At 38.6% G+C, this 19,696-nt stretch overlaps 1 protein-coding gene across 3 annotated transcripts in view; it reads left to right on the top strand.

The window, feature by feature from the left end:
- Window positions 1-19,696, top strand: part of ckap5 (cytoskeleton associated protein 5) — a 47,180-nt gene that overhangs the window by 5,310 nt on the left and 22,174 nt on the right. For all 3 annotated transcript variants that reach the window (XM_053631285.1, XM_053631287.1, XM_053631286.1), the window contains exons 2-22: window positions 1,489-1,581; window positions 3,746-3,939; window positions 5,977-6,183; window positions 6,268-6,439; window positions 8,085-8,217; window positions 8,620-8,720; window positions 8,809-8,922; window positions 9,013-9,117; window positions 9,338-9,427; window positions 10,381-10,545; window positions 11,062-11,190; window positions 11,298-11,459; window positions 11,836-11,934; window positions 12,127-12,237; window positions 12,376-12,468; window positions 12,599-12,784; window positions 13,881-13,975; window positions 14,077-14,134; window positions 14,686-14,811; window positions 19,207-19,346; window positions 19,485-19,659. In XM_053631285.1, coding sequence (XP_053487260.1) covers window positions 1,525-1,581; window positions 3,746-3,939; window positions 5,977-6,183; window positions 6,268-6,439; window positions 8,085-8,217; window positions 8,620-8,720; window positions 8,809-8,922; window positions 9,013-9,117; window positions 9,338-9,427; window positions 10,381-10,545; window positions 11,062-11,190; window positions 11,298-11,459; window positions 11,836-11,934; window positions 12,127-12,237; window positions 12,376-12,468; window positions 12,599-12,784; window positions 13,881-13,975; window positions 14,077-14,134; window positions 14,686-14,811; window positions 19,207-19,346; window positions 19,485-19,659 — 2,712 coding nt within the window. In that variant the 5' untranslated portion in view covers window positions 1,489-1,524. The remainder of the gene's footprint in view (window positions 1-1,488; window positions 1,582-3,745; window positions 3,940-5,976; window positions 6,184-6,267; window positions 6,440-8,084; window positions 8,218-8,619; window positions 8,721-8,808; window positions 8,923-9,012; window positions 9,118-9,337; window positions 9,428-10,380; window positions 10,546-11,061; window positions 11,191-11,297; window positions 11,460-11,835; window positions 11,935-12,126; window positions 12,238-12,375; window positions 12,469-12,598; window positions 12,785-13,880; window positions 13,976-14,076; window positions 14,135-14,685; window positions 14,812-19,206; window positions 19,347-19,484; window positions 19,660-19,696) is intronic.

The raw sequence follows: 19,696 nt of genomic DNA, 5'->3' as shown, positions 1-19,696 counted from the left end.
TTCATGTTGCTGTTGTTTTTATAGAAATCAATATGAAACGTGAAACTTGATATCTCTCGGATATGCATTAAGCAACAACTTCAGAGGCTTTTTACAGTCTAGAGATGTTCGTCGTGTCGCGTGTGAGTGTCAGATTGCATGCAGAAAGGATTTTGTACATGATTGTGTTTTTTGGTGAGTCACACTTTGTTGACTTGAACGACATGTTAACTTTCTTCATTAAGCTAATACACCCTTGTCTAAGTGCTGTATTATTGTAAGTATGTATTATGCTTCAAGGTGAATATTTGTATCATTACTTTACAGCTGCATTGAAGTGTTCATTTCATTCCATCTTGCTGATGCAACTCTGACGTATTAACAGAAGCAGTCCAGGCTGTGGGTGTGCCTTTTGATGATGCGCATCGTAATTTCTTTTTAAAGGAAGTGCTACATCTTTGTCTGTGAGGGCATGGTGTTTTATCTGGGTCTCCCTTTGAAGCTGCAGAGTTTAAAGGAAAATTTCAGCCAAAAATGAAATAAGAAATATTTTTCATACCACAAATGTAGTCGATTGGCTCAGACGTGCCTGTTTTCTGATGTTTGCTTAGCAAGGCCATGAAAAATCTTAATGCTGCCGGTTCTGCAAACCGTGTGTGTAAATCACATTCTTTTTTTTAATCTTAATTTTTTTGCTCAATTATAGTATTTATTCATTAACTGTTAAAAAAATAATAATAATAATAATAAATCAGAATAAGCCTACCATAAAAACATGCAGATCAAGCTGGAACTATATAATCTGAAACATCTTATACATATGACGTCTTCAGACTTTGGGCCACGACTTCTCCCTGAATCTGCTTGGGTGGTTTGATGCCAAACTTCAGTATGAGCCGAGCAAGCAAGTGATCCCAGCTTCAGAATGCTGCTACTCCTGCGGTTCAGTCCATTTGTGCAGATGGCGCATAATGGTGTGTCGTACAGTGTAAGAAACTGCATGAGAAAGTTCTTGCACTGTTCTCTTCAAGCTGATATTCTGAACAAGTCAATAAAGCGGGTTGAGGCGACTGCATGAGGATTTATTTTATTTATTTATTTTAATGTAGTTACATGTCCAGTCAAAACAAATAATTTAGCTAATCAAAAGTTGTCTCATCAGTTACGTTAAGAGTGGGTAATTGTGTGAATTAGATTTTTTGACTGTTGAAAGATGAAGTGTTTCAGAGCCTTTGCATTGGAAGTGATCTGTGCATGTGAAAATTTTTATTTATTTTTTTTTTAATTTATTTTTTTTTTGTCTTGGACGGTACGGTTAGCTTTTGAGGTAAACTTGTGTCCATTGTGGTTACTCTTGGTATTATTATTATTATTATTATTATTAATAATATTAATATTTTTGACTGTATGGAATAATAATTGCCAAGTGAGCAAATAAACACATAATAATGGTATTTCCGTCATGCTGGACAACACCCAATCACAGCGTCTTGTTTATTTCTGTTACAGTTGAGTGGATAAGGTGAAAACAGAAGAGCCGTCACCATGGGGGACGACAGCGAGTGGATGAAGCTGCCCATAGACCAGAAATGCGAACACAAGGTAAGCTCGCTCTCTGTCTCTCGCTCGCTCGCTCGCTCGCTCTCTTTTTTGCTGAAATCATCATAGACGTGTTACACCAAGCTGCTTCTATATCAGCAGTTAACACTGTTGGTGTTACTCAAAGATTTGCACCTCAGGGAGCACATGGCAGTCTTGTGTTGTCTTTCTGCTGTTTCTCACACCATGTGCCTATTTACCCAAGTTTGAAACAAGCCTCATTGTTGTAGAACAGTTGTTGTCCCTGTGCCAGCGTCTGTTGGCTCATCTTTATCGTATTGTCATGACACAATGCTGAATTGCCTATCAAAATCAGATGTACAGTCAAGTAAGAAATTAGTGCACCCCATGGAAATTATTTTGTTGTGTGTGTGTTTTTTTTTGTTTTGTTTTTGTTTTTTTTGTTTGTTTTTTTTAAACATATTTGGACAAGCAAACATTTGATCATTTTTGAAACAGTGCTTATTAATGAAGATAATGTACTTGAATAAAGCCACAAGGAGAATTAGCTTTTTCAATCATTTATTCAACAAATAGAGGTGTGATTCTTCTGTGGAAAAAGTAAGTACATTCTTTGCCTCAGAAGCTAGTATTACCCCCTTTAGCAGAAACAACTTGTAGGCGTTTTGCATAATTGTCCACCGGTCTCTGGCATCAGCTTGCTGGAATTTTTGACCACTCTTCCATGCAATATTCTTTCAGTTGCAAGCTGTTTGAGGGTTTTCTTGCATATACTGCCTGTTTGAAATCCCCCCCCAACATTTCAATGGGATTCAGATCTTTGGCTTTGACTAGGCCATTCCATAACCCTCCATTTCTTCTTTTTGAGCCATTCCTTGGATATTATTGTGTGCTTAGAATCATTATCCTGTTGAAGGGTCCACTTTTAGTTCAACTTCAACTTTCAGACAGATGGCCTCACATTATCTTCAAGCACTGTTTGATATGATGCAGAATTCATAGTTGAATCAATGAATGCAAGCTGTCCAGTCCTTGAGGCAGTGAACCCACCCCAAACCATAACATTTTCACCCCTTGTAGCTTCTGTAACTCCACATATAATGATCATTTCAGCACTTCAGATGCGTAAACTAAAGATCCTCATCTTGTATACTATTTTGCAAGTAGAATCAGAATAATTAATGGTTTACTGGGCAATGGTCTCATGTCAACCCTGATTTATTCAAATCTGACCAGTCAGATTGCAATATCCACTGAAACTCTTGGATGCTATGTTCATTTCGCTTGACACGTTTGCACAAGGTGACTTATTTTTGGGGTGTGAGAGTTTGGGTTTGACTGTTAGTTTTCAGTGCATGGAATCAGTGACTCTACTCATTTTGGGATCAACATCTTCAGTGTTAACCAAAAACAGGATGGTGGCTTGATGACTTGTCACACAACATGTATTAAAATATAGTGTGTACGTTAAACAATTTAGCATTTGTTTAGCAGCACTATGTCTAATGTTTTAACTACTTAAAAGCTAATTGATTCATATAGTCAATAGTTCTGGCATGAAGTTACCAACTAATCCATGGATGTCTAGTCTTATCCACATATGGCTGTTGGCAGGTTTTCATTGCAATCACAGAGGAGCTGCACCTGTTTCCACCTGTTTAATCAGTTCATCTTCACTTTCGGTAGACTCGGGTGTGGCTTTTGCTTGGTTGGAATGAAATCTTGCACCCACACCAGCCCTTAACTAAACAATAATGAAATTAGATGCCAACTATTTTATTTACTCGATTTTGTTGATTAGTTGTTGTAGCCCTACTTTTAGGGCACTTCACCTCCACTCTACTTGTAACTTAGTAATACCTAAATGACATGGATGGTAAGGTCCATAAGATGTGAGAGAGGATTATGCCAGAAAGTTTATTTTTTTTTATATTTATTTATTTATTTTTATTAATTGTAGAATAGATTCTGGTAATGCACAATGACTGGAATGGACTAATTGAAACACAGTAGAAGCAGATGTGTTTCACATGAAGGCCAAAATGGCTCAGACAGCAGGAGATTTCTATAGTTTATCTGTGGTAGAAAATGAACTGCTAAATAATTGATCTGTATGGAAAAAAGTACAAGCTATCTTGAGAACTGATTTTTTTTTTTGTTTGTTTGTTTAAAGTAATGTTTTTCTCTAATAACCTGTTCTCCTAAGGTATGGAAGGCGAGACTGAATGGATATGAAGAAGCGTTGAAGCTTTTCCAGAGGATCGTGGATGAGAAGAGTCCTGAATGGGGGAAATACCTGGGACTGATGAAAAAGTTTGTAACAGAGTCCAATGCCGTGGCTCAGCTGAAAGGCTTGGAAGCAGCACTTGTCTTTATTGAGAATGCACATGTGGCTGGCAAGTAAGTGGTTTCATGTAACTTGATTTTTATAAGGAATTAATTGATTTATTTGCACATGTGGTGATTTTAGTGTACACAAAGCTGTGTGTGTAGTATCAGACTGACCAGTGAACTTTTATCCAATGCATACTGGTGGTATAAGCAAAGTGAAACACTTTTGGGCGGTAACTCTGCTACTCGCATCAGACCACATGACCAAGTCGTTTTTTTGTCAAAAAAAATTTGACTTTTATTTATTTACTTATTATTTTCTCAACAATTTGGTCATCTACGAATTTCTACATGTCTACCACCATGTGGGGAAGATGAAGGCTATCCTGTGCTTCCTCCAAGACAAGTAAAGCCAGCCATGCAGTAACTTTCTGACCTGCTGTGTCACAGGGCAGCTTAACACGTGCTGGGAAAAGCGCTATCCTCCCTCTTCCACACACAAACAGCTCTCGGGCACCCACGATTGGCTAGTTTTGCTTTGATTGACTGGGGAGAGAGAATGTGCCATCCTTAGGTTTAAAACATTAGTAGTCGTTAACGGTGACCACCTGTTTGTAGACCATTACGGAAGTAATAATAGTAAACTCCACTTCAAGCACCTTCAGCATAAATGAATATATCCAGTCTATGAGGTCATGCTCTGTCCAGTTTTGCACTGTATAGGATTGTTTGTTCAAATGAATGCCTTTTTGTTTTTGTGTGTGCCATAAGAGGAGTCATGTGACCCCTGCTGAACGTAAACCTTTTTATGGGAAGGCAAACCATTTACGGCCTGAGAAAGCTCTTAGTCATTGTGTGTCTGACAGAGTGCAGGAAAGAAAAACGTCTTAGCTGTAGGATTTGTGTGTGGTTTACATTTGCATATTACTTGGGTGTATTTGCTGGACGCTGCCGTAATGAACACTTTCAGTCTGAAAGTAGACCCTAGTGATTGTTCTGGTCTATGGTTTTCCAGAGGCAGACATGCTTATTGAGCAATACTGTGCGATTTCCCCAAAATAGAGACTCTGGACGGAACCTGACGTTGATCGTTTCCACGTCTGACCGCATTTTGTGCCGCAGTGGTTATGGTACTTGGAAACCAGTGTCTGGTTTTGTTTTGTTTTTGTTTTTTTGTTGTGTGTGGGGTTTTTTGTGGGGTGGATTCAACTCTTAAATTCAAGATGTAATTACTATATTAAACTAATAATATTTAAAACAAACAAAAAACCTAAATAAAGTAATATTAAACTTCTGCATCAGTGATTAAACATTTTACATTTCTTATTGACCTGCAAGTCTTCAAGATGGCTTCAGAGTTACTGTTACCAACCCAGAGTCGATTATTTACCTGTAAGAGAGCACATCACATGGTGCGAAAACTCTGTGCAAAATAGAAAAGCAGTTGTACTGGGGGGGAATATGAAATGTAATTCTCACAGTATCATTTCATTTGCAACGTTTCTTTTGTCACTTAAACCTTTCAGTGGAAGAACAATCAGAATTACATGCTGACTTTAGGTTAAAAGAATAGAATTCTGCCTTTCATTGCATTTACATTAATGTTTTATTCTTTTTATGCAGCAATTTGCCAACAATTAAATATATTTTAAACAGTTAACATGCTTATTAATGTAACAGCTAATTTGCAAGGACTTGTACTAGGAGTCTTCTCCTAATGTAATAACACAAAATAATTGATCTGGTTAAGTGCCGGCGCTTTGTAACAGTTCGAGGTAAAGTTGTAATATTAGGTTTTCCGCCTCAGGAAAGGATAGAGGACGACTTCTTCCTCTGTAACATGAAAAGCTGCAATTCTTTGTCTTAATTTCAAGAGAGAAATAAGTGAGGCTGGCGAGGAAATGAGTTGCAGTAATTTAAGAATTTGTTTCCACGTCATCAGATGTACATGTAAGTGGATAGAAATAATGTAATTAAATAAATAAGTAGTATGGGGTAAAACAATGGGAAAACACTATAGACATAGTCCGAAGGCAACTCCTATAAATCCTTCTTAACTAAATAATTTGCATGGTGAAGTGATTGAATGTCGATCTTGTCTTTCAGGACAACGGGGGAAGTGGTGTCGGGTGTAGTAAGTAAAGTTTTCAACCAGCCCAAAGCCCGAGCCAAAGAGCTGGGAACGGATATCTGCCTCATGTATGTAGAGATCGAGAAAGCAGAGATTGTCCAGGACGAGCTCATCAAAGGACTGGATAACAAGAACCCTAAGATTGTAGTGGCCTGCATTGAAACACTAAGAAAGGCTTTGAGGTGAGATGGACTGCTCTGTTGATCACAAAACAATAGTCAAAATCTTATTTAGATGAATCATGAGTTTTGTGTGTTTATTTGCAGTGAATTTGGTTCCAAAATCATAACCCTGAAGCCCGTAGTCAAAGTGTTGCCAAAGCTGTTTGAGTCTCGAGAGAAGGCGGTACGTGACGAGGCCAAACTGCTAGCAGTAGAGATCTATAAATGGATTCGGGATGCTTTGCGACCGCCACTGCAGAATATCAACTCTGTACAGGTGAGATGAGAGTATCAGATTTGTTTTGTTTTTTTCAGTCCTACTTGTCGATCTACCTACCTAGATTACCATGACGAACAATTATCAGGTTTTTTCTCTTAAATCAGTCTGGAACACTTACTTCCATAATAACCATAACAGTTAAAACCTATACATCAAATAAGGAAGTTGTCATGGTAATTCTGCATGGTGTCATTAGACACAGGAAGTCTCACACAAGCTCCTATACGTTTACCCTCATCCAGATTAAATTAATACACAAACTGAAATCTCCCCTAATTGCAAACCCATCTCACCATATTTGCCTGTTAAACTAGTGTTATATGGTCTGCATTTTGTATAATGGATTATGACAAGTTCTTGTACATTATATGGCCAAAGGTTTGTGGACAGCTGACAATCGCACCCACGTGTGCTTTTTGAACATCCCATTTCAGATTTTGTTCCCTTTTGCTGTTTATAATAAGTTCCACTACAGAATCCACTAGCTTTTGGATCGTGTATGTGGGGATTTGTGCTCATTCAGTCACAAGAGCATTAAGGAGGTCAGGCATGATGCCAGGTGAGGAGGCCTGGGGTGCAGTCTGTGTTCCAATTCATCCCAAAGGTGTTAAGTCTGGTTGAGGTCAGGGCTCTGTGCAGGAAACTCGAATTCTTTCACTCCAACCTTGGCAAACCATGTCTTCATGGAGCTCGCTTTGTGCACAGTGACATTGTCCTGCTGGAACATGGGTGCGTCTCAGTCAGCTGCCTGGTTCAGTATTCAGGGCACAAGTGATAAAGCTAACAAAATTATGACAGGTAATGTCAAAGATATCAGTCCTGCCTGTTGATAAAACTGCTGATTGAGACGCATCCCGGGTTTGGGCTCCTTGGTTCCAGTGAAGGGAAATTGTAAAGCTACAGCATACAAAGACATTCTGAACAATTGGGTGCTTCCAACTTCGTGATGACAGTTTGGGGAAGAATCACATAATGGTGTGACGGTCAGGTGTTATGACTCAGTCACGTGTTCAGTATTAACTTTAGTCTGTAAAATGAGATGTTCAGCTTCTCCTTTTTAATTTTAAATCATGCAAAAACACAGCAGTGGTTATTTAATTCCCCTTAAAGTCTTTTTAGTTATAAATATGCATTAAAAAATGTATTCCATGTCTTAAGTATATGGCCAGTTTAACATAAATATGATTTTCTTCTGGAAAAATATTAGGCTCTCGTGCACACACACATCATGTAATTTCTTTCAGGTTTGATGAAGTCCTGATGGTCCCTGTTTAATATTTTACTTTAAATGTCAGAATGATAAAAACAAAATGCAGATCTTACACAGGCTTCCATTGTGCCTGTGATGTTTGCATAACTTTGTAACAGAAGCTAGCAGAGAGTCGGCTCAGTTATGGAGAAGCTGCCAGTATCAGCTGATGGTCAGGGGTCTGATATCCTTATGGGTTTGTTGCCCATTGTCTCTAGTAGAACTGACTTTTTTTATTAATACCAAGTTCCAAATCCTCTTAAAACCTCCTTTAAATCTTTTTAGATCTGAAAAATGATTTAGCTTTTATCCATGAGAAGGGCAGTGTGGTATGTCTGGCAAGTAAAAGGTTTGTTCTGATATATAACTCATGTGTGATGTGCATATGTACAGTTGAAAGAGTTGGAGGAGGAGTGGGTGAAGCTGCCCGCCAGTGTGCCAAAGCAGAGCCGCTTTCTGCGCTCTCAGCAGGACCTGAAGGCCAAGTTTGAGCAGCAGCAGGCGGCCGGTGGAGATGAGACCGACGGTACAACCCTTTCGCTCAATCTTGCAGCAAAAATCATCATGATGATTTTTTACTTTAGTTTTATACGGGGGGGCAGTGACAAGTATACCACCATTGAGGGTTTTTTTTTTTTATTATTCATTAGTTGTTTTTTTTTATTTATTTTTTCTTTGAGACCCATCAAGGATATTTTATGTTCTGCAGAGAACTTTTTTTTTTTTTTTTTTTTTTTTTCTTAATTTATAGCATTTTTTTTTTGTTGGAAATTAATTTATTGAATTCAAGGTGGTTTATAAATAAATAAATTGTACTTTAAAATTTGGTCTAGAGGTTTGTTTAACAAGACATCAAACCGGTTCATGATCAAAAAAACATCCATGCATAGCTTTTCACTAAATATTTAATACATGTTTGTGTCTTCAGGTGATGACGACGATGGAGGCCATGTACAAGTTGATCCGTACGAGCTGCTGGAAGCTGTTGAGATACTTTCAAAAATCCCAAAAGATTTCTATGATAAAATTGTAAGTCTGAGATCATATTTCTAGTATTGACATATTAATCAGTACGTCCATTAATTATGAATATACTTCTTGTACTTTCCTTATGTAGGAAGCAAAGAAATGGCAGGAAAGGAAGGAGGCCTTGGAGGCAGTGGAGGCGCTTGCTAAAAACCCCAAGCTTGAGGCCGGAGACTATGGGGACTTGGTCCGAGCTCTCAAGAAGGTAATACTTTTTTGTAAACAGTGTAATTGTGGGTAATTGAGTTCTTCTGTGATTTACAGCTGTTGAGAATATCACTCTTGTATTTTGCAGGTTATTGGAAAAGATGCCAATGTGATGCTTGTGACTTTGGCGGCCAAATGTCTAGCTGGACTGGCAGCAGGACTGCGCAAAAAGTTTGGAACATATGCAGGACATGTGAGTGAAGAGAAGTAAACAAATCGGTCGTTCATCTAGTAAACTGATATGGCTACAAGCGAATAAGGGTCCAGATTATTTTGTTAAGATGTGTAGTCTCGTAAATTGTTGACCTTAAATGATCAAATATAATCATTTTTAGGGCATAAAATTTACATCGAAATTTACACACACATTTATGTTTTTGCTGAAGAGGCACACATGATTTTTGTTTTCAAAGGTGGTGCCAACCATTTTGGAGAAGTTCAAGGAGAAGAAACCTCAGGTGGTCCAGGCCTTACAGGAGGCAATTGATGCAGTCTTCATAACTGTGAGTATCTCTAATATAACTAAGGGTAAACAAATACAAAAAAAAAAAATACATTTTAGTCTTGTACATTATAAAACTATTGGGGAGGAAAAACAAATTTATCTAAATTTTCATCCCAAATGTAGTGGATCAGACAAGACATTAGCTGAATGAGACGTTACATTTCATTGAATGCCAGACATGTCTTGGCTGATCAACCACATTTGACATAAATAGAATGAACTATTCCTTTAAGTGACAGGATGTTAAAGAGCAACACCAGTGGAAACTATTGAATTGGATTGGGGAATGGCTTCTATGACTAACGAGCTATTAAAAACTCGTCAAGCATTCCTGTCATCTCCAGTGCTGAATCCATTGTTTAAAAAAAAAAAAAAAAACCTAAATAAATACTTTGTGCTAAATTAACTTGAGTAGTTATGCATGCAGCTAGTAACTTTTCATTCAATTCTACTTCCAACCAACTGACAAGAAATGCATCATGTGATTAATGAAGTAGGTAGCTTTTATCCTGAGTTCGGGTTACCCTCTGTTTGAGTTTCGGATGTTCTCACTATGTCCACATGGGTTTCCGCTGCGTTCTCCTGTTTCCTCCTACCTCTGCAAAACCATGCTACTAGGTGGATTGGCTGTTCTTACCAGGATTAAGTGGTTACATGATGATGATGAATGTTTATGTATACTCTCTTACGCAGTAGCTTACTACCTAAGCTATTTAATTTATAAGATAGAGATGCTCCTTCCATGCTACTAAAACTTAATAGCTTCACTACTCCACCAAGTAGGGAATAGAACACTTCAGGTGTGCTGTTGTACAAAAATAATAAACGAGAGGGTGTTGCGATGCGGTCCAACAAAAATCGTAGTTATGGTTGATTTTGTTTTCCAACAGCAGGGCAGTTTTAGGTAAAGGAGGATGTTAAATGAATACTTTTCCTCATATTGTTGTATAGACAACTCTACAGAACATCAGCGAGGACGTGTTGGCAGTGATGGACAACAAGAACCCATCAATCAAACAGCAGGCATCACTGTTTCTGGCCCGAAGCTTTCGTCACTGCACTCCTGCCACGCTGCCAAAGAGTGTCCTGAAGCCACTCTGCTCTGCTTTGCTCAAGGTCTGATTAATCACAAGACATGGTATTTTGGTGATATTAAATTGGCACCCTTGTCTGATTCTTAATGTAGTCAGTTAGCCATTTTTAATGTCTGAGGCAGCTGCAAAACAAACTTCAGAGGTGCCAGCATCTATGTTTTAGGTGTAGCAGTTACCATTTTTGACCCATTGTTAGAGCAATATGGGAGACACCTGAAAATGCTCAGAAAATGAAGATTAAATTTAGAGTCCAATGCTAAAATCCCGCTCATGTCTGCCTGTGACATATTTGAGGTAGTTTGCTTGCAGATAGCTGGCTGGCTAGCTATTTAAGATGGCAGGATGTAAATATTTGTTTATAATTAGACTTCATGGAATTCTTGAGTGTTAAAGTGTAGAGATTTTGCTACATTTTAACACTTAAATTCAAATTGTGCGTTTAAAAATTGACATTCACGTGTTTGCTTAATGACACTAGTTTAGAAGTAGTATCTGTAAACAATGTAGTTAAATGTGTGTCTCTCTCGCTCTCTCTCAGCATGTGAACGACTCTGCTCCAGAGGTGAGGGATGCTGCGTTTGAGGCATTGGGCACAGCCATGAAGGTGGTGGGAGAGAAAGCTGTGAACCCCTTCCTGGCTGATCTGGACAAACTCAAACTGGACAAGGTAGAGTAGGGTGCAGTGCTTCATTTAGGGTTGAGTCATAAATGCATGTAAATGTTAAGGCAGAATTAGAGTACTGACATTGGCTCCCACCCCCCCCATACACGTAGATAAAAGAATGTGCCGATAAAGTGGAGCTTGTTGGAGGGAAGAAGGGAGAAGGTGGAGGAGGAGGAGGGCAGAAGAAGGAGAAACCTGCAGCTAAAGCTCCACATGTGGAAGAACCTCCGGCTAAACCTGCCGGTCCTCCTAAAAAAGCTCCTGCACTCAAAGTAAGTTTTATAGACTCAAGGTTGATGGTAAAAGTATGCTGAAAGAGTTCCATTAAAGTAAATAATTGGTGGTTCTCAGGTTTTAATGGAGCTGTAAAATGTTTAGAATTTCACATTTTAATCCAAGCCTAAGTGCATTTTTACAGTGAGGTTTAAATGGAGCAAAAGTAAACGCAGAAATAAAAAAGTTTGTGGACAATGTTCGACACCTGCCCCATAAGTGCATTCAAGTTGGCCATTTGGAGTTGAACTTAAGAGATCTGTGATTGGATTTGTTACTTGTCACAACAGCTCGAGGGTTAAACTGTGATAAATTAATAACGTGTGTGAACATTGGGTCAGTTGCATGACTGTTTGGCTTGTTTCAATTTCACAGGCTGCAGGTCCTCCCAAAAAAAGCAAACCCACTACTGCTGCCGGCGGCAAGTCAAAGAAAGCACCGGAAACAAGAGAAGTTGCCGAGACTGAATTATCTGTGAGTCACATGTTTGAATGAAATCATTATAATATTAATGAATTTTATTACAACAATAAAATCCAAGTAAAATCAAGGGGTAAAGACAGAACTGTTTTTTTAAAAAAAAAAAAAAAAAAAAAAAAATTTACTGCACCACAAAGCTTTTAAAGTTTGTGTGTTCTTGTGCCCCCCCCCCCCCCTTCTTCTTAGCTGGAAGTGTGTGAGGAGAAGGCTGCAGCCGTACTCCCGGCCTCCTGTATGCAGCTGCTGGACAGCGCTAACTGGAAGGAGAGGCTAGCTAGCATGGAGGAGTTTCAAAGGGTGACTACACACCATTCATCTCTCTTTCTCTGTCCATCTCTCTCATACCCCTTTCCAGCTCTTTTTGAACATAGCCAGAGCTCTGAGAATTAAATCTTTTGTTAACAGAATTGTTGTGTGTGTGTGTGTCTCTCTCAGGCTGTTGAACAGATGGACAGGACTGAAATGCCATGCCAGGCTCTAGTGAGAATGCTGGCTAAGAAGCCTGGCTGGAAAGAGACAAATTTTCAGGTAGGCTTCATTCATGATGCCGGGATGGCTTTGCCAAACATGGTGGATTTTCACCCTAGTCTACAGAGTTTGACCTTTCTAGCATAAATGTAGCATCAGATGTGTAAATTCAAGTTCTGCACATGCCCAGGTGATGCAAATGAAGCTGCACATCGTTGGCCTCGTAGCTGGGAAAGGCTCCTTCTCGAAAACGTCGGCTCTCGTTGTGTTGGATGGCCTGGTGGACAAAATTGGGGATGTGAAGTGCGGCAGCAATGCTAAGGAGGCTCTGACGGCCATCGGAGAAGCCTGTTCGCTGCCGTGGACTGCTGAACAGGTGGGCTTAGTTTCCCGGCATCTTCAAAACTATATTGGAGAAAACACTTCTCTTGGATGGCCGATTCTGTTAACACAGTACAATAATATAGATTTGGGTCTTGGGCAGGTACAATTCTGTGCAAAAAATTATATTTTTTATTTTTTTAACGGATATGTGCTTATGATATTAGTTGTGTGTGTGTATGTATGCATATCATATATCATATCATATCATATCATAAATATTCTGCCAAGTCAGTCACCTGATCTCAACCTGGCATAAAATTGGCTTGATATTCGCAAATTAAGGGACCATCTGTAAAGTTACTTATGACATTGGTATACACGTTTCTAACTTCAATAGCATTTGGAGAGAATGCAGTTGGTTTTATGACCAAGTCAAAGTGTTCATGTAGGTGTCGGTTATAACACACACCTTTTAAGATTTTTGATATTTAATAAAATAAACTATCGAATCATGTGTAAAAATGGATGATTTTTATACTGCATGGACTCGTACACAAAATATACCATACTTTTAAAGCTCAATAGCATTTGGAGAGAATGACTTAATCACAAAACCTCTTGGAAGGTTGGAAATTCTCCCGAGCACCGTCGCTGCCTTCCACCATGTTCTAACTGAACTAAATGATTATTACTATAAAAAAGCAAAATGACAGTGGAGGCAGTTCCACGGTGGGTATGTGATTTAATCAGTGTGTGGCTGAACACCGGAAACACTGACTCACAGCAAGCCTAGTGACAACCATCCACCACTTTATAGTCAAATATAAAACACGTTTAAATCATTTCAGTATGTTTCAGTACTTTTTGTACATTTTCAGCACATTTTAACAATACCATGATAATACTGATACCCGTAATAGTTTTGGTCACGATAATAGTGATATGAAATTTTCATACCATTACATCTCTAAACCCTGCATACATACTAGCAGGTGACAAGTTGCTCATGCCACTTGTAGTTTGTCTCTTGTGGGTGTGTACACACCAGTGCATTTTTGTTTTTTTGTTTTTTTCCTTTCTCCTTTCCTCCTTTTAGTTATAATCAGTAATGTTTTACAGCATTCTGTCCTGTTGTTGTCACTGTCCAGGTGGTCTCTTTGGCCTTCGCACAAAAGAACCCTAAAAACCAGGCTGAGACACTGAACTGGTTGGCCAACGCCATGAAGGAGTTTGGATTTGCAGGGTGAGTCGTGTTCACTACTCTCTCTCTATCCCCTCGTCTATTACATATTTGTGTATATGATTCAAGCTCATGTTATTTATTGTTCCAATTAAATTTTGCAGGATTAACGTGAAAGCTTTCATCAACAATGTCAAAACTGCTTTGGGTGCCACCAACCCGGTGAGTGTGTTATTGTTGGTGTGTATGGCAACTAGATCCTTGTTTGTTCAAATATTTGTTTACACACTTCCTGCTCTGAGTGTATTTGCACAATGCCTTTAAGTGTGGTTTAAGGCGTGCATTCTGTTGAGTAAATGACCAAACATTTTACGCTGATATCGCAGCAGCTAGTGATGTACTGAACATTTTCAATGTTCAGCAGCAGATTATGGATTTGGTATTTATTGCACTCAAACAAGTAATCACTGCCTATATCTGAGACATGCCAATATCGTAGACACAAGGCTTCACAGATCAGCACTGTTAAGTTTCTTTGTATCAGCCCACTTAAACTTAGGGGTGTGCAATATGACAACAAAACCATTTCTTCTATTTTCAGGCATTTCTATGCTAGTGCATAGCATGACAATGTGAAACCAAATAGCAATGGAACCAAAACTACTGATTTTGCTCTGATTTGGACTTCTTAGTTTTTTGGGGGGGGTGGTTTATGTAATTTTCAGACCACCTTCATTTAGAGTTGTTTATCTAACCCCTTGTGTAAATTCCAGGCTGTGAGGACGTCTGCTATCACTCTGCTGGGTGTGATGTTCTTGTACATGGGGGCTCCTCTGCGCATGTTCTTCGAAGATGAAAAGCCGGCCCTGCTTTCTCAAATAGACGCCGAGTTTGAGAAGGTACATGAAGAGCAGACCGGGATTTGTTTTGGCAGTAGGGCTGCGCGATTATGGCTAAAATGAGAATCACGATTATTTTGATCAATATTGAGATCTCGATTATTTATCACGATTATTTTAGGAACAACATTTTTATTGCACTTTCACATTTAAATAAACAGACCGCTGCTTTCACCTCCATGTTGTGCTACATTCCTGCTAATGTACAAATCTTTGCATGAAATTAGACTGGTCCTTAAAGTGCATCATCTCGTAGACGCAAAATATAAATAAAATTGTACCCAAAATATAGGATAAGTAATAATAAAAATGCCATCAACCAAATGAAAATATGCATCAAATATAACAATATGCAACCAAATGAAAACAATTCAGGCGAATGCAGAAAAGGTAATAATGTTTACAGGAGGAGAGACGCAGCCAAATCACCCAATAGAGAGGTGCAGGGACGACGTCATTTTGTACCAAAACCCGGAAGTTATCATCACACCGGTTCCCTCAACAAAAACCCAATAGGATTTTCCCATAGGCTTTTGGATTATTGCAAAAAAAAAAAACAAGCTCCGTGATCAACAAAAATTTACAACACTAACACGTTTTGTCCATCAAGATAATTTTCACAAATCAACACAACATTTATGAAGTTTGAAGCCTAAATACAATCGGCAGGAAAAAAAAGCTAAAACGCTATTAAATGAACTACACCACGGTCGCTCGACTTCAACGTCACCATCACCAAGCTTCCGACTTCTCCAAACTTTATTGAAAACATTTTCCATTATACGGATTTCTCTGTGGATGAATCTTCATCCACGTTTTTTGGGGGGGAATTGTGAGAACCAGTTTCAGGGCTCTACGGTAACAATTTCTTTACAATTGCAAAAAATTTAGGAGCACGGTTGAAGTTTAGGGGGTTTATTTATTTATTTTTTTAGAGATGATAATGTTAATGTGCCACAATAAAACACAAAAGTAGACAAGAACTTGAGCTTGTCAATTACAGTGGCAAGAAAAAGTATGTGAACCTTTTTGGAATTTCATGGTTTTCTGCATAAATTTGTCATAAAATGTGATCTGATCTTCATCTAAGTCAAGGGTATTGACAAATATGATGTGTCTAAAATAATAACACACAAATTCTGATCTTTCATGTCTTTATTGAGAACAACCAAAAAAACCTCATAGTGCTTGTGGAAAAAGTATGTGAACCCTTAAGTTAATGACCTGAAAAAAGCTAATTGGAGTCGGGTTTTAGCACACCTGGAGTCTCATTAAGAAAATGAGTTTGGAGGTGTGGACTACAGCTAATTTGACTGATTAAAAACCCCTCAAACTTTTGGAGTTTGCGCTGCACAAGAAGCACACGCTTATGTGAGCCATGCCTCGCCAAAAAGAGTTTTCAGAAGATCTACGATCAAGAATTGCTGATTTACATAAAGCTGGCAAAGGTTACAAAGTGATTTCAAAGACTTTAGAAACAGTTAGGCAAACATTTTACAAATGGAGACACTTTGGGACTGTTGCTATTCTACCAAGAAGTGGGCGCCCAGTCAAAATGACACCAAGAGCACAATGAAGACTCCTCAAAGAGGTAAAGAAACAACCCCGAATGACAGCCAAAGATTTGAAGGCATCATTGGAACTGGCTAACATCTCTGTTCATAAGTCTACAATACGTAAAATGGTGAACAAGCAGGGTATGTACGGCAGGACACCACGAAGGAAGCCACTGCTTACTAAAAAGAACATTGCTGCATGCCTGAAGTTTGCAAAAGAGCACATTGACACTCCACAGCGGTATTGGCAAAATCTTTTGTGGACTGATGAAACTAAGATTGAACTATTTGGAAAAACCACACAGCACTACATCTGGTGTAGAAAGGGCACGGCATATCATCATGAAAACATCATCCCAACCGTAAAGTATGGTGGAGGAAACCTCATGATTTGGGCCTGCTTTTCTGCATCAGGTCCTGGCCAGTTTGCAATCATTGAAGGGAAGATGAATTCCCAAGTATATCAGACAGTTCTTCAGGATAATGTGAGAATGTCTGTACATCAGCTGAAACTGTGTAGAAGTTGGGTGATGCAACAGGACAACGACCCAAAACACCGGAGCAAGTCCACAACAGAATGGAACAAAATCCGCCTTTTGGAGGGGCCAAGTCATACACATGTGTCTGCCAGGAAGAATGGGCTAAAATTCCTCCTGAACGATGTGCAGGTCTGATCCACAGCTACAGGAAGCATCTGGTTGAGGTTATTGCTGCTAAGGGGAGATCAACCATTTATTAATTCTAAGGGTTCACTTACTTTTCCACTGCCATTTTGAATGTTGAATGAGTGTGTTCAATAAAGACATGAGGGATCAGAATTTATTTTGCTGTTATTTTAGGTACATTATATTTGTCAATTCCCTTAACTTTGATGAAGATCGGATCACATTTTATGACAATTTATGCAGAAAACCATGAAATTCCAAAAGGTTCACATACTTTTTCTTGCCACTGTATGACAGAATTTAGGAAAATAGTGTGAGCCATAACAAATTAATTTACCTTCTGATAGACAAAACTTAATATTTTCAGTTAATTTTACAGAGTGTATGCAAAAAAAACAACCGTTAACCTGTTCTACCTTGTAAACAAATACAATAAACATCAATGTTCAGTGTTTGAATCTGCTCCTCTTAAATATATTTAAAGCTACACTATTAGACATTTTCCACTGTCATGGTTCTGGGCTGGAGTCAGTTCTCGAACCGCTCTGTGTATATTGTGTATATATCTGAATAATCTCATAGGATGTGATTGGGTGAGCTAATTTCCCCGTCAGATGCAAAGCGCTTTAGTTTAATGGTGTTCATTACTGATGCTCCGATCAGGATTTTTACAACCGATACCGATCCAGATACCAATCTTTTTTTGTTTAAACTTTAATCAGGAGGTCTGTCATAAACAGTTAAATGTAAGCTCTCTGCTCATGGTCACTGTTAATTGAATTCAAATAATAGCAATGAGATACTGTTAGATAATTGATAAATAAACAAGCATAAAATCTATGTTTTAAAATATCTTAAACAATCGAGTCCTAATTAAAAGTAGACTAATAGCATTCTAATGAAATAGCTTACTAAGCTTAATGTCAAATTGATATTAAATGCAACCCATAGTAATTAAACATTTACATTTCTCATTTTATTTATTTTATGAAGTTATTATATCTTTATATATATATATATATATATATATATATATATATATATATATATATATATATATATATATATATATATATATATATATAAAAATTAAATAATTTTTTTTATAATGAAGCACATTTTCTGTCTTTAAAAAAAAAAACCCTACTAAAATGTAATCAGTTGTTCCTTTTAGATCGGTTTCCCCAGTACAGTGTTGGGGGATTAAATCAGAACATGGAAACAGGAGTTGATTTTTCTGGTGATATCTGGCAACCCTGAGTTTAAATGAAGTCAATGCTCTAGTAGAGTTGGTGTAGAAGGAGAGCGGCAGTGTACTGTATGTTTACAGACGAACAGTTGCTACTCTTGATTAGGATTGATGAGGAATTATTTAATAAAGAAGCTTGAATTAAACCCACCTTGTAGCGTTAGCATCATTCTTAATTTATTCCGCCCGACACCGCTGTGTCTACACGAGCAGGTCACAGCCGCAGTTTGTGAAATCGAAGATGTTGAAGCAGATGATGTACAGAGTTACTTGTCATCATAATGGTTTCTCTGCAGTATTTACACACTTGTTCGGTTGACAGGTGATGAAAAGCAGTGTGAAAGTAAATGTTGGTTGGTGTAGATGCATTTTGGACTTCCTGTAGTTTTTATTCCGATTGTATTATACAACTCTGAACAGGTCACTCCCACCGACGCAAATAAATATTTATTCACAGTCGCACAAAATACTTTTCAGTCAAATGTGAGTGAAATGGTCGCACTGTAGAGCCCTGATTTTATCTGCAAAGTTTGTTCCCGTTCGGCGTGATGGCGTTTAATTTCCCCGACAACCTCTGTAGTGCCATTTAGCATCATGTTAATGTCATGATTTCTCCTCGCGCGAAGCGAAGCTGGCAGCTCGAGGGCTAAAATGCTAACTCCGTTTCGGGGTTTTGGCACTACGAAATGATGTCATACTTGCGCCACTCTATGCTGATTGGCTGTAAGTGTAGGAAGCGCTGGATTTGATCTGCAGTGGAGTTTTCTATTAGCGGAGGACGAACTTTAAACGTTAATATTGCAGTCGATCATGTTCATTTAATCGTGGACAGTCAAAATCGTAATCACAATTGATATTCGATTAATTGTGCAACCCTAATTGGCAGTATCTGTAATGCAATGGTGTATGGCTGTGGGGTTCTCAGATGCAGGGCCAGTCTCCTCCTGCTCCCACACGAGGCTTGACTAAGAAAGGAGCAGAGGACGACCGGGAGGAGGCTGACGAGGAGGAAACTGATGGCGGTGCCGGTGACATCATGGACCTGCTGCCCAGAACTGATATTGGGTCAGTATTAATGCACCAGGGTTTCAAATTGCCGCTCAGAACTTCCTTTAAGTCAGCCTTAATCATTTAAGAGAGGGGAAAGAGATCATAAATTAGTTTGATTGTTGACATGTCATGGATCTGTACTCTGGTTTGCAGTGATAAAATTACATCAGACATGGTGGAGAAGATTAGCGATAAGAACTGGAAGATCCGGAAGGAAGGACTGGATGAGGTGACAGCTGTCATTTCAGAGGCCAAGTTCATCCAGGCCAACATCGGAGAGCTGCCCATGGCACTGAAGGGCCGTCTCGGTGACTCCAACAAACTACTGGTATTTTGTCTCTTTATTTATTTTTTCTCTTCTCTGG

This window comes from Ictalurus furcatus, chromosome 8 (assembly GCF_023375685.1).
Source record: "Ictalurus furcatus strain D&B chromosome 8, Billie_1.0, whole genome shotgun sequence".
NCBI lineage: Eukaryota > Metazoa > Chordata > Actinopteri > Siluriformes > Ictaluridae > Ictalurus > Ictalurus furcatus.
The sequence above is the reverse complement of the archived record's forward strand: the minus strand, read 5'-3'. Positions and strand labels throughout refer to the sequence as shown.